General features: G+C 40.9%; 1 protein-coding gene across 1 annotated transcript in view; it reads left to right on the top strand.

The window, feature by feature from the left end:
• Positions 1-12,828, top strand: part of LOC142210116 (annexin A1-like) — a 50,478-nt gene that overhangs the window by 15,936 nt on the left and 21,714 nt on the right. The window contains exons 5-9 of the mRNA XM_075279146.1: positions 6,929-7,042; positions 7,156-7,246; positions 9,158-9,237; positions 10,162-10,218; positions 12,008-12,101. Of these exons, the coding sequence (XP_075135247.1) occupies positions 6,929-7,042; positions 7,156-7,246; positions 9,158-9,237; positions 10,162-10,218; positions 12,008-12,101 (436 nt within the window). The remainder of the gene's footprint in view (positions 1-6,928; positions 7,043-7,155; positions 7,247-9,157; positions 9,238-10,161; positions 10,219-12,007; positions 12,102-12,828) is intronic.

The following is a 12,828-nucleotide window of genomic DNA, read 5'->3' as shown; positions in this document are numbered from 1 at the left end:
GCTGTTTTATTTATTACTAGCTGGTACCTGCGACTTCGTCTGCGGTGATTGTAGAAGTGGGTATATACAGGCGCGGGTAAGGTTTTCGTACTGTGTATAAGGTATGGGATATGAAATGTAAGTTTGTATCTTGTTTTTGCTGTAATTCAGAGAATACGTGAGACTTTTGTGTTGAAGTTAATTTGTATTTGAGCTGCTATACGGTGTTGTGAGAAACTTTACATAGTGACTTTGGGACAGAAGTATTTGAAGTTAACCCTTTCCCACCGATGGCATTTTTTGATTTTCGTTTTTGACTCCCCTCCTTCTAAACCCCATAACTTTTTTATTTCTCCGCTCCCAGAGCCATATGAGTTCTTAATTTTTGCGGGACAAATTTTTCTTCATGATGCCACCATTAATTATTCTATATAATGTACTGGGAAGCAGGGAAAAAATTCAAAATGGGGTGGATTTCAAGAAAAAATGCATTTCTGCGACTTTCTTACGGGCATTGGTTTTACGGCGTTCACTGTGCAACCAAAATGACTTGTCCCCTGTATTCTGTGTTTCGTTACGATTCCGGGGATACCAACTTTATATGGTTTTAGTTACATTTTGACCCCTTAAAAACAAATCCAAAACTGTTAAAATTTTTTTTTTTGAAAAGTCGCCATATTCCGACAGCCGTAACTTTTTTATACGTGCGTGTACGGGGATGTATAGGGTGTCTTTTTTTGCGGGACTGGGTGTACTTTGTAGTTCTACCATTTTCGGGAAATGTTATTGCTTTGATCACTTTTTATTCAAATTTTTATCAGAATCAAAACAGTGAAAAAACGGCGGTTTGGCACTTTTGACCATTTTTCCCGCTATGGCATTTACCGAACAGGAAAACTATTTGTATAGCTTTGTAGAGCGGGCGATTTCGGACGCGGGGATACCTAACATGCATGTGTTTCACAGTTTTTAACTACTTTTATATGTGTTCTAGGGAAAGGGGGGTGATTTGAATTTTTAATCCTTTTTTTTGTTGTTTTTAATATTTTTTTTACTTTTTTAAACTTTTTTTTTGCATTTATTAGACCGCCTAGGGGTATTGACATGGGTGGGCGGTGTCGCGGATTGTCAGAGCGGTGGGGGTTGGCAAACATGGCTGCTCCGGAGCATTAAAGAGAGCCTCCTGGAGTATCGTTAAGGTGAGGGGCAAAGTGGTAAAGTATATGTATATGAGATTGTGTGGGGTTAGGGGCGAGGCTGCAGAGGGCAATATGAATTTTGTGGCTTGCTATGGTCCAAAGTGTGTGAGATTGCAGAGATGGTGATGTGAGTTTGGGGTTTGTGGGGGTCCTGGGAAAAACGTATGTGCGCTATTGTGACGAAAAGTAGCCTATTGCGCAATGGGGTGTATTAACCCCTTAGCGACCTTTGACGTACTATTACGTCATGGACGCGAGGTACTTTGCGCACCATGAAGTAATATTACGTCATGGTGATTCCGCCCGCTCACTAGCTGAGCGGGCGGAATCGGAACTGGGTGATGGCTGTTACTGACAGCTATCACCCTTTTCCATAACCTCCGGTCGGTACTTTTACCGATCGGAGGTTTTAACCCTTTGATTGCGATGGTCAAACATGACCACCGCAAACAAAGGGTGCCGCGATCTCTCCCCCCCCCGCCGGCACCCCCCGGACCGAGATCGGGGGGTGCCGGTATCTGTAATACGTAGTCTGGGGTCTGGTTAGTGACCCCAGACAGCCCTGAGCACTCACTTACCTGGTGATGCTCCCGGCGTCTTCTGGAAGTGAGCTGTCCCGTCCGCACAGCTCACTTCCTGTGTCTAGAGTGAGACACGTGCAGGCTGTCACTGCAGCCTGTGTCTCAGTCTAGAGTAGAGAATCAGTGATGCAATCTTCACTGATCCATGTGTCCCATAGGGACACAAGAACAAGTAAAAAAAAAGTGTAAAAAAAAAAATAAAGTATTTGAAAACAATTAATAAAGTTATAAAGTCCCAAAAATCCCTTTTTTCTATAAAAAATGAATTATGTAAAAAAACACAAAAAATTAATAAAAACAATACATATTTGGTATTGTCGCGTCCGTAACAACCTGTACAACAAAACTGAAACAATATTTAATGTACACAGTGAACGGCGGTAAAAAATAACGGAAAAAACCCGCCGGAAGTAGTGATTTTTCGCCATCTCACCTTACAAAATGTGCTATAAAAAGTGATCAAAAAGTCATATGCACCCCAAAATAGTACCAATAAAATGCACAGGTTGTCCCGCAAAAAATAAGCCCTCAACCAACACTGTCAAGCGAAAAATAAAAATGTTACGCCTCTCAGAAGATGGCGATGCAAAAATCACTGATTTATGTCCCCAAATGTGTTTTTGTTCTGCAGACTTAGTATCGCATAAAAAAAATAACATAAATGAGGTATCGCCGTAACCGTACCGACCCGCAGAATAAAGGTCACATGTTACTTATACTGTACGCTGCATGGCGAAAAATGTAAAAGGTAAAACTCAATACCAGAATTGATTTTTTCTCTTTTAAATCCAGCAAAAAAAAGAGTTAATAAAATGTAATCAGTAAGTTTTAGGCACCCCAAGATGGTGTCATTACAAAATACATCGCATCCCGCAAACAACAAGCCCTTATATGGCCACGTCAGCAGAAAAATAAAGAAAATATAGCCTCTACCAATGTGAAGACAAAATCACGCAAAATCACCAAATCATTAGAACACAACTGGGTGCGGCAGGCAGGGAATGTATAAGCTGTGCAAGCGAATATCAGGGGACACCCTATATTTACAGCTTATGAGGGAAAATATACCAGAAGTGACCCCCAAAGTGACCCCAGTGTGACTTCCCCAATCATAGGAGCTACTGGGGGTACAGTAGGGAATTTAGTGTCTGCAATGTCCTCCGCACCGCTTATATATTCCCTCTTCGCCATCCGCTGTGCAGTCACGTCCGGGATACTAATACTACACTACACCCCCTGATAAATTCTTTTAGGGGTGCAGTTTTCAAACTGCGGTCACTCCTTTGGGGAATCCACTTTTCTGGTACCTTACAGGCTCTACATGTTAGGAGTATTTAGGTTCTTTACTTTCTATTTTTCTTACCTGGGGAGTTTTTGGCTGCGCAGTGTCTGGGGTGGCATCCTGGCGCTGCGGGGTTGTCCTGTCGTGGGTATTGGTGCACACCTTCTGACTTGCACGTGCGCACTGATGGTAGGCAGCTTTATCTCCTGGTTGATTAGTCTGTCCTCCCATTTGCACCTGGGAGGAGTGGTCTCTACTCTGTATTTAAACCCATGCCTCCCATGGTTCTGTGCTGAGTGTCGCTTTTACAGAGCTAGGCCTTAGCAGGAGGAGTAGGTGGTGTTCTGGGATAGAGGAAGTTCCGTGGTTGTTTTTTTGGGAGGTTTGGGTGAACGAGTTGGTTTGTGTGTTTTCCCTTCTGTGTTCACCAATCCTCCCTCTGTGTATAATTGACTGTGTGAGTGAATTGCCTTATCCTTTGATTTCTACTCAGTTTCCTAGTGTAAGGTTCCTTCCCATATTGGTTTGGGGGAATCCTTTCCCACATTTTCCTGTGTGCTGCTTGTGTTGTTAGTCAGCGCACACCCTTGTCAGTCCCTGTCAGTAGCAGCTTCACTTGTTCGTTAGGGGTGACCCCCTTTAGTCTCCAGTCCCTAGAGGTCTTATAGGGCATTCCTTCTCCCACTTCCCTCTAGGCCTACGGAATCAGTGAGAGAGGAGCTGTCGGGGTCAGGCTTAGCCTGAGTACAGCCGACCCACACCCGTGAGGCAGGGACCGGGATAGCTAGTGGGAGTAGTGCAGGGCGAGATTCCCTACTGCTATCCCTTAGCCCCGTTGCAGCTACCTGGACTGACATAACACTACAAACATGACATGGCGTCTAGATACCAAACATCTGAATCTGTACTCCAAAAGCCGCATCGCGCTCCTTCCCTTCTGCCCCCTGCTGTGTGCCCAAACTGCAGTTTATGCCACATGTATGACACTGGTGTAACCGGGGTAATGTCATATGTGAGTATAAACTGATATTAGGGCACATATATGACACTGGTGTACCCCGGATAACGTACGTAATGTCATATGTGGGTATAAACTGATATTAGGGCCCAGCCAGACACAGAAGGGAAGAAGGTTATTTGGTTTTTGGAGCACAGACTTAGACGGTTTGGTTTTTGGATGCCATGGCACTTTTGCAGAGACTCTAAAATTTCCCCTACAAAATGGGGTCACTTCTTGGGGAATTCCAGTTTACTGGCACCTCCAGGGCTCTGCAAAAACAACATGGCGCCCAGGAAGTCCCTCTAAATCTGTACCCCAAAAGCTAAAAAGCGCAGTGCTCCTTCCCTTCTGAGCCCTGCTGTGCGCCCAAGCAGCAGTTTATACCCACATATATAATTTTTTTGCCCCTCGGGAAGGCCCACTTAATAGTTTTAGGAGTGCAGGTCTCTGACAACACAAAGTGGGTGCAATGCATTGGATACCAAAATGGCATATTTCTTTAAAAATTTCAATTTTTGGGAAGCATTTTTAGTCTCAAAATCATAATACCACTTGATACATTCCTTGACGGGTGTAGTTTCTAAAATGGGGTCACTTTTGAGGGGTTTCTATTGTATTGATACTTTAGGGGCTCAGCAAATGCGACATGGCACCTCAAAACTATTCCAGCAATATATGCCCTCCAAAATCCAAATAGCGCTCTTTCCATTCTGAGCCCCAACATGTACCCATACAGCAGATTATGATCCCATATGGGGTATTGCCGTGTTCAGGGGAAATTGTGTAACAAACTGTGGGGGGCTCTTAATTCTCTAACTACTTGCAAAAATTAAAAATATGGCGCTAAATGGACGATTTATTGGAAAAAAAAGTAATTTTTCATTTTCACATCTCAATGGTAAAAAAATCTGTGAAACACCTGTAGGGTCCAAGTGCTCACTAAACCCCTTGATAAATTCCTTGAGGGGTCTAGTTTTCAAAATGGGGTCGTTTTTTTGAGGGGGGGGGGGGGGGTTCCACTGTTCTAGCACTTCAGGGGCTCTCCAAATGCAACATGGTGCCTGAAACAGATTTCAGCTAAATTTGCCCTCCAAAATCCCAATAGCGATCCTTCAGCTCTGAACTTTACAGTGTGCCCATACATCACTTTACATCCACATGTGGGGCATTTCTGTAGTTGGGGCAAAGTCCTTGACAATTTGTGGGGTGCATTTTCTTTTTTAACCCCTTGTGGAAATGCATAATTTGGGGTTAAAGCTACATTTTATAGCAAAAAATGTCACTTTTCCTTTTGTTGGGCCAATTCTGTTACACTCCTGTAGGGTCAAAGGGCTCACTAAACCCCTTGGTAAATTCCTTGAGGGGTATAGTTTCCAAAATGGGGTGACATTTTGGGGGTTTCCACTGTTTTGGCACATTGGGGGCTCTGCAAAAGGGACATGGTGCCTGAAAAGTATTCTAGTAAAATCTGGCCTACAAAATCCAATTAGCGCTCCATCCGTTCTGAGAGCGACCGTGTGCCCGTACATTAGGGTACCAGCACATACGGGGTATTGTCGTGTTCAGGAGAAATTGTGTAACAAAATGTGGGGTGCAGTTTCTCCTTTAACCCTTTGTGAAGATGAAAAATTTGGGGCTACAGTGACATTTTATTATAAAAAAAGTAATTTTTCATTTTCACATCTCAATGGTAAAAAAATCTGTGAAACACCTGTAGGGTCCAAGTGCTCACTATACCCCTTGATAAATTCCTTGAGGGGTCTAGTTTCCAAAATGGGGTGACATTTTGGGGTTTTCCACTGTTTTGGCACCTTGGGGGCTTTGCAATCGGGGCATGGCGCCTGAAAAATATTCTAGCAAAATCTGGCCTACAAAATCCAATTAGCGCTCCATCCGCTCTGAGAGCGACCGTGTGCCCGTACATTAGGGTACCAGCACATATGGGGTATTGTCGTGTTCGGGAGAAATTGTGTAACAAAATGTGGGGTGCAGTTTCTCCTTTAAACCTTAGTAAATGTGTAAATTCTAGGGCTAAATGAATATATTAGTGACAGAAATTGAAAAATGTAAATTTGACCTCCATTTTGTTTTAATTGTTGTGAAATGCTGAAAGGGTTAAGAAACTTTCTAACTGCTGTTTTAGATTCTTTCAGGAGTGCAGTTTTTAGAATGGGGTGACTTTTTGGGGGTTTTATTAGAGAGGCCTTTCAAGTTCCCTTCAGAACTGAACTAGTCCCTTGAAAAATGTGTTTTGGAAATTTTCTTGAAAATTTGGAAAATTACTGCTTGACTTGTAAGCCTTATAATATCTGAAAAAAATGAAAGGGTGCTTAAAATTTGATTGCTACATAAATCAGAGACATGGTTAATTATATTTATGAAAAAATTCGGGTAGTATGACTTTCTATTTGAAAGGCTTGCAATTTCAAAGTTTGAAAACTGCATTTTTTTCAAAATTTTCACCAAATTTCCTATTTTTTCATAATTAAAGACAAAACATATCAACAAAAATTTACTACTGACATGAAGTACAATGTGTTACGAAAAAACAATCTCAGAATCACTTGTGTAAGTTAAAGCGTCTCAAAGTTATCGCCATTTAAAGTGACACATGTCAGATTTGAAAAAAGAGGCCTGGTCCTTAAGTCACTTTTGGGCTGTGTCTCTAAGGGGTTAACTATGTTTGTGGAAAATTTCAGCCAAATCGGTCGAGCGGGTTTTGCGTGATTGACTAACAAACATCCGAACACACAAACCCACAAACATCCAAACTCACAAACTTTCACATTTATAATATTAATAGGATGTATTTTCTTTAAAAAAAAAAAAAAAAAATCTTAAAAAAAAATGTTAAAGTTGGTTTATAACTTGACTTTTATGTTCCTAGCCTTTAGAGGAATGTTTGAAGAAGGCTCTCTCTGGTAACTATGAGGAAGTTGTGCTGGCTTTACTGAAAACTCCTGCTGAATATGATGCTCAGGAACTCAAAAAAGCCACTAAGGTTCAGTATGGGTTAATTCACATGCTATATGTTTAAGTAGAACTTCGAACCCTTGATCATTCCATGGTATGTTGCCATCTATTTAACCACTTGTATATTCTTATTTTCTGAAGGGGTTGGGAACTAATGAAGCTGTTCTTGTTGAAATCTTAGCATCTAGAACAAACAAGGAGCTCAGAGAAATCAACAGGGTTTATAAAGAATGTAAGTATTAGACATTATGGACATAATTCTTCAACCTCATTGCTTAAAATTTGCAAAATGAAAATGTATTGAAAATCTATTTTTTTGTGATTAAAGCTAGAGCAGTATTTGACCTATTTGTGACAAGAATTTTTTTGGTCTCAGCATCCTTAGGCTGCCTTCACACAGAGTTTACGCTCCGCTCATTCTGAACGTAAACTCGTCCAGAATGAGCGGCATTAAAACAGATCCCATTGATTTCAATGAGTGCCGGCATACACGTGCTACCCATTGAAATCAATGGGAGGCTTTTTTACCTATTGCTTTTAATGTGATACGCGCGTATCACAATGAAAGCAATAGGCAAAAAAGCCTCCCATTGAAGTCAATGGGATCTGTTTTTTACGCCGCTCACTCTGAACGAGTTTGTTCAGAATGAGTGGAGCGTAAACTCCGTGTGAAGGCTCCCTTAGGGTCGCAATGTGGCTCCTTTTGCAAACATTGGGGTAGGAGTTGCAGGGTGATGTGTGATCTCTTGTTGTTCGAGAGTGACGCCCAAAGTTGCTGTGTAGCTCTAGTCACACAGGGTTTTTTGGTCCGGAAACTGAGGCGGTCTGAACTCAGCCTAATACTGAACAAAAGATGCTATTGCTAAAATCTCTAGACTCAGTTATTTTGCAGAAAAATAAACTTAGGCTAAAGGCAATTTAGCAGCCAATTTTCAGGTATAAACGTCATAGAAGAATTTGTTCTCAACAATTGATCTTTCTAAAAGTGCAAACAACCACCTACAAATGCTTATTCATCGGGTGATTGGCTGATTTCAGCAGGACAAAAAAGTAAAATTTACACGCTGCATTTTTTTTTACCCGCTCCTTCCTGACACTGCCCTTCCTACAGTGCATAGCTTAAACGGCATATTGGGCACCAAAACGAACTGCATTGATTTCTTGGTTTCCAGTTGCTCCAGAATCATTTCAGTAGTAGCCATTAATAGATCTAAAGAGCTAGACTTGTCAGAAGTGGTGACGATTAGGCATCCTTGTGCCCCAAAACATCCAGATTAAAAACTTTTTTTTCCGTCTCTTTTAAAAATGTTAATGAAAAGTGATGAAAGCAATTGACATTCCACAATATATTGTAACTAAAAAGTAAATCTGGTCTTGAAAAAAAGACCCTCTATGCATCCCTGTACAAAGAAGTATAAAAAAAGTTATGGTTGTCATAATAAGGCACTCCAAGAAATTTTTAATTTTTTTTCAAAGTGTTAGAATTTTTCTGTTTTAAGTGGTTAAAATATAAATAAAACCATTCAAATTTGGCATCCCCAGAATTCTAGCAGCACACAGAACGCAGGTGACATGTCATTTTGGTATGTTAGCAATGGTGATCAGGTGATTTAACTCCATAATTTTTCCTAATGCAGAACAGATGTTAGAAGCTAAGGCCTGGTTCACATCTGTGTTCTGTATTCTGTTCCGGGAGTCCGCATGGGGACCCCCCGAACGGAATACCGAACTCATTAAACAGTGGTGAGCAATGAAAGCACACAGACCCCATAGACTATAATAGGGTTCATGTGTTTTCTGCACAGTCTCCACACGAGTCATGCAGAAAGGATAGTAGTTCTTGAAGTACTTTTCTCTCCGCATGACTTGTGCGGACAGCGCACGGAAAACACAAGGACACCATTATAGTCTATGGGGTCAGTGTGCTTTCATTGCTCACCGCTTTTTAATGTGGTCGTATTCCGTTTGGGGGTCCCCATACGGATATGAAGCAGATGGGAAGCAGGTCTCAGTGTTTTCTGCCACAAAGGCCTTATAATATTAGAAGATGTCAGTGCTGCCTATGTTGAATATATTATAATATTTTGCATGAATTTGAAAGATTGTTAATCATTGTAATAAATTTTCATCAACTTTGTTACAGTATACAAAAATGATCTGTCAAAGGATATAGCTTCAGATACATCTGGAGATTTCCAAAAAGCGCTGCTTGCTCTTGCAAAGGTATTTACAGTATTTAGCAATCTCTCCATAACCCACAATACATGCCATACAGTCAGACCATGCACCTACTAGAAGGTCCTTAGAGAGAGGTGACTTATCTGATCTCATTCTGTTGGGTGGGAAGAACATGTGCATGGCTCCCCTCTTTCAGAAGGTGGAGTTAGCAAGGGCATGGGTTTTTTAATTTTTTTTTATAGAAGTCATGCTGTAAGGTATACATTAATTCTAATATATCCTCACTATGACTTCTGAAGAGGGTCATTTACTTAACCCGCCCCTTGACTAGACTGCCTTTATATATTTGACTTTATATGTCGAGGAAGTGCACCCTGGGAGCATGCTGTTACTACCGCCTGACCTGCTGTAGGGTGCTGTGTACACAGCAATAGCCACAATGATGCAACTCCATTTCTAGACCCCATTGTCATATGACCCACCAGGGGCTGTCAACCACATGAGCTACTGGGTTCTAGAGGACCCAGATCAGCGCTGCAGTAAGCAATAAGATGATGCAATCCTCCTGTAACTGGGGATAATGTGTCAGCCTCAATTGCAGTGGAAATCCGCAAAAAAACAAAAAAAAACCCTCAAAACCGCATATATGAAAAAACCTGAAAATGTCCCCAGTCCTGAACCAGGAAAAATGGCTTGGTCCTTTAGTGGTTATCCACGGGGCAAACTGGTAGCATTTTTTTTTTTTTATCTGGATATATTATCCTAATCAGCAGACATAGTGGGGAATTCTTTTCATAATGGAGCACATTGGGATATTTTTAAATCAGTAGTGTATATATATATATATATATATATATATATATATATATATATATATATATATAATGTATATGTAATTTTATATACAGACACATATGTCGTAAGGCCAGCACTGTAGATATAGTCATAATTCAGGTGTGTGTGTTGTAGGGGGACCGCAGTGAAGATACTCGTGTTAATGATGAAATTGTGGACAATGATTCCAGGGTAAGTAGACCTCTTTACCTTTCTGTATCTCTGTACTAATGAAACAAGGTCTTGCTATTGTACACTAAAACAAAACAAAAAAATAATACAGTAGTCAGCAAACTGTATTTATGACAGCTGCATATACAGTACCTGACGTTACAGGTCTACAGTTCCATTTAGTTATTGTTGTTTTAACCATTATTTTTTGGTTAAAAATGATAAACCTGTCACCATATAGTAGCAGAATGACACATTGTATACATTTAGATAATACTGCATTTATCTAATATCTAAATATCTGCATGATCTAAACCTTCCACTATATGATACTTTACAATGATACTGCCACCTAAAGGATCAAAATAAAACCTACAAACCGAACTGATACTTCAATGCCATGTACTGCTACAGTTTGCAGAAAATCTGTGATGCTCAATAGAAATAATTTAACAGGCCGAATCGCGAGGCAACTCGGCCTGAAGAATGAGCATCTCGCTTCCTTTTTCCGGGAAATAACTCCTAAGCGGCTCCCATTAATTTCAATGGGAGCCGTCTTTTTGGTCAGGATTTTGAGACAGATACGGCCTCAAAATCCCGGAAGAGGCAAAAATCTGTTCAGTATGGTCTTCCTTTAGCTTCGGCTTACAAATAATTGTAAGTGACATTATGCAGTGCACCATCATACTTTTAGATAGTCCAATAAAAGCACCATTTCTTTTGTAAGGTGATTTTTATAAATATGCAAATAAGACTTAGGTAGGGGCCCCATGTTGTGGATACACTGCGGTAAAGAAACGCAACGTTTTATGGTCTCTGCAAAGTGGATGGGATTCTAGTGAATCCCATTCACACACTGCAGGAAAGTACACAGAGTAGATACACTGTGATTTCTAAACCAATGCAGTTCTGGAAATCACAGCATGTCAATTATACCTACAGAAACACCAGCAGTTTCGCTATAGGTGGTATTGAAGCAGAAAGTCCACAACAAGGACATTTCTGTGGACTTTCTGTGAAAAGTTCTATGGGAAAAATGTGATTCCTTGCATACACTATTTTCCTGCATCACATTTTTGCTGCAGGTCACTACATGGGGCCATAGAGACAGAGCCCTTGGTGGATCTTGAACACCGAACTGCACTTAGTCTCCCTTCCCACGGAGTAACGCACCGCACATTCAGACATGAATACACATGTCAGAGTGTGAGCGCTCAAAGCAGATCCCATTCACTTCAATGTGTGCCGGCTCACGCGCGCTACATATTGAAATCAATGGGTTAAAAAGCCTCCCATTGATTTCAATGTGTAGCGCCCGTAAGCCGGCACACATTGAAGTGAATGGAATCTGTTTTGAGTGCTCACACTCTGACACATGTATACGTGTCTGAATGCGTGGCGCGTTACTCCGTGGGAACAGAGCCTTAAGGTGAAGTATGAATCCCTGCCCCCATACCCTTGATTCACAGCCTCTACCTATCCTACAACTGTGATGCTGCTTTCTGAATTTCCATGCTTGCATCTAGTGTTTCACGCCTGGAACCATGGAAGTCTCTGAACTGCCTCCACTGCACTTTCAAGAAAATGCCTAATAAATGCACCGAAGGATGCATAATGTACTCCACAAAGCACTGTGACTGGTTTAATATTGAGTTTCCTGGTGACAGAAAACCTTGAAAGAATCATTTTTATTTACAGGTTGCATGAGAGATTTCAGCTGTGTTCATCTCCATATAATTCCCTACTTTTCGAGAACTATCACTTCTAATAATGTTTATATATACCGTATATTAACTTTTTTTTCTTACAGGCTCTGTATGAAGCTGGTGAAAAGAAAAAAGGAACAGATGTTGCTGTGTTTATCTCCATCCTCACAACACGTAGTCTACCCCACCTCCAGAAAGGTGGGTTTAAATGGAATTTATTGTTTATCACCAGCAAAATAGTTCTGAAAACACTTTTAGGCCAAGGCCCCATTTAACAGACTGCAACAAAAAAGCGCTGCAGGAAAAACCACGGTGGCAACGCATCATGGTTTTTCCTGTAGGGCTTTTTACAGAAAGTCCATAGAGGTTTCCTCTGCAATTTTCTGTTTCCGTTATACCTATAGGGAAACCAGCAGTGTTTCCATAGGTATAATAGGCATGCTGCGATTTCCAAAACCGCAATGGTTTTGTAAATCACAGCATTTCTGCTGTACATATTTTTCTTCAATGTGTGAATGGGATTCCTAGGGACTTAGGCTGGGACCCTACATTGTGAAAATGCCACATTTTACATTCCCTGCAAAGTGGATGGGATTCTGGCTAATCCCATCCACACATTGTAGAAAAAAAAAATCTGCAGGACAATTGCTGCAACTTCAAAAACTCTTGCATTGCAAATTGCAGCACCTCAACTATACCTACAGAAACACTGGCATCTTAATAGAAGCAAACTCTGCAGATTTGATCAAAAATCCTGTGGAAAAAAAAACACAATGTGTTTTTGCCACAGTCTTTTTTGCAGTATATTTTTGCCACAATTCATTGCATTGGGCCTTCATCTTAATATGTATGGAAAAGGGCTGTTCAGTGCATTGTGGTTGTTTTTGCCTGTGGTCACCACACATTGGGACTAGTGTTGAGCAAG

This window comes from Leptodactylus fuscus, chromosome 1 (genome assembly GCF_031893055.1).
Source record: "Leptodactylus fuscus isolate aLepFus1 chromosome 1, aLepFus1.hap2, whole genome shotgun sequence".
NCBI classification, from domain to species: Eukaryota; Metazoa; Chordata; class Amphibia; order Anura; family Leptodactylidae; genus Leptodactylus; species Leptodactylus fuscus.
Note: the sequence above shows the minus strand (reverse complement) of the source record. Positions and strands in the feature narration are given on the sequence as shown.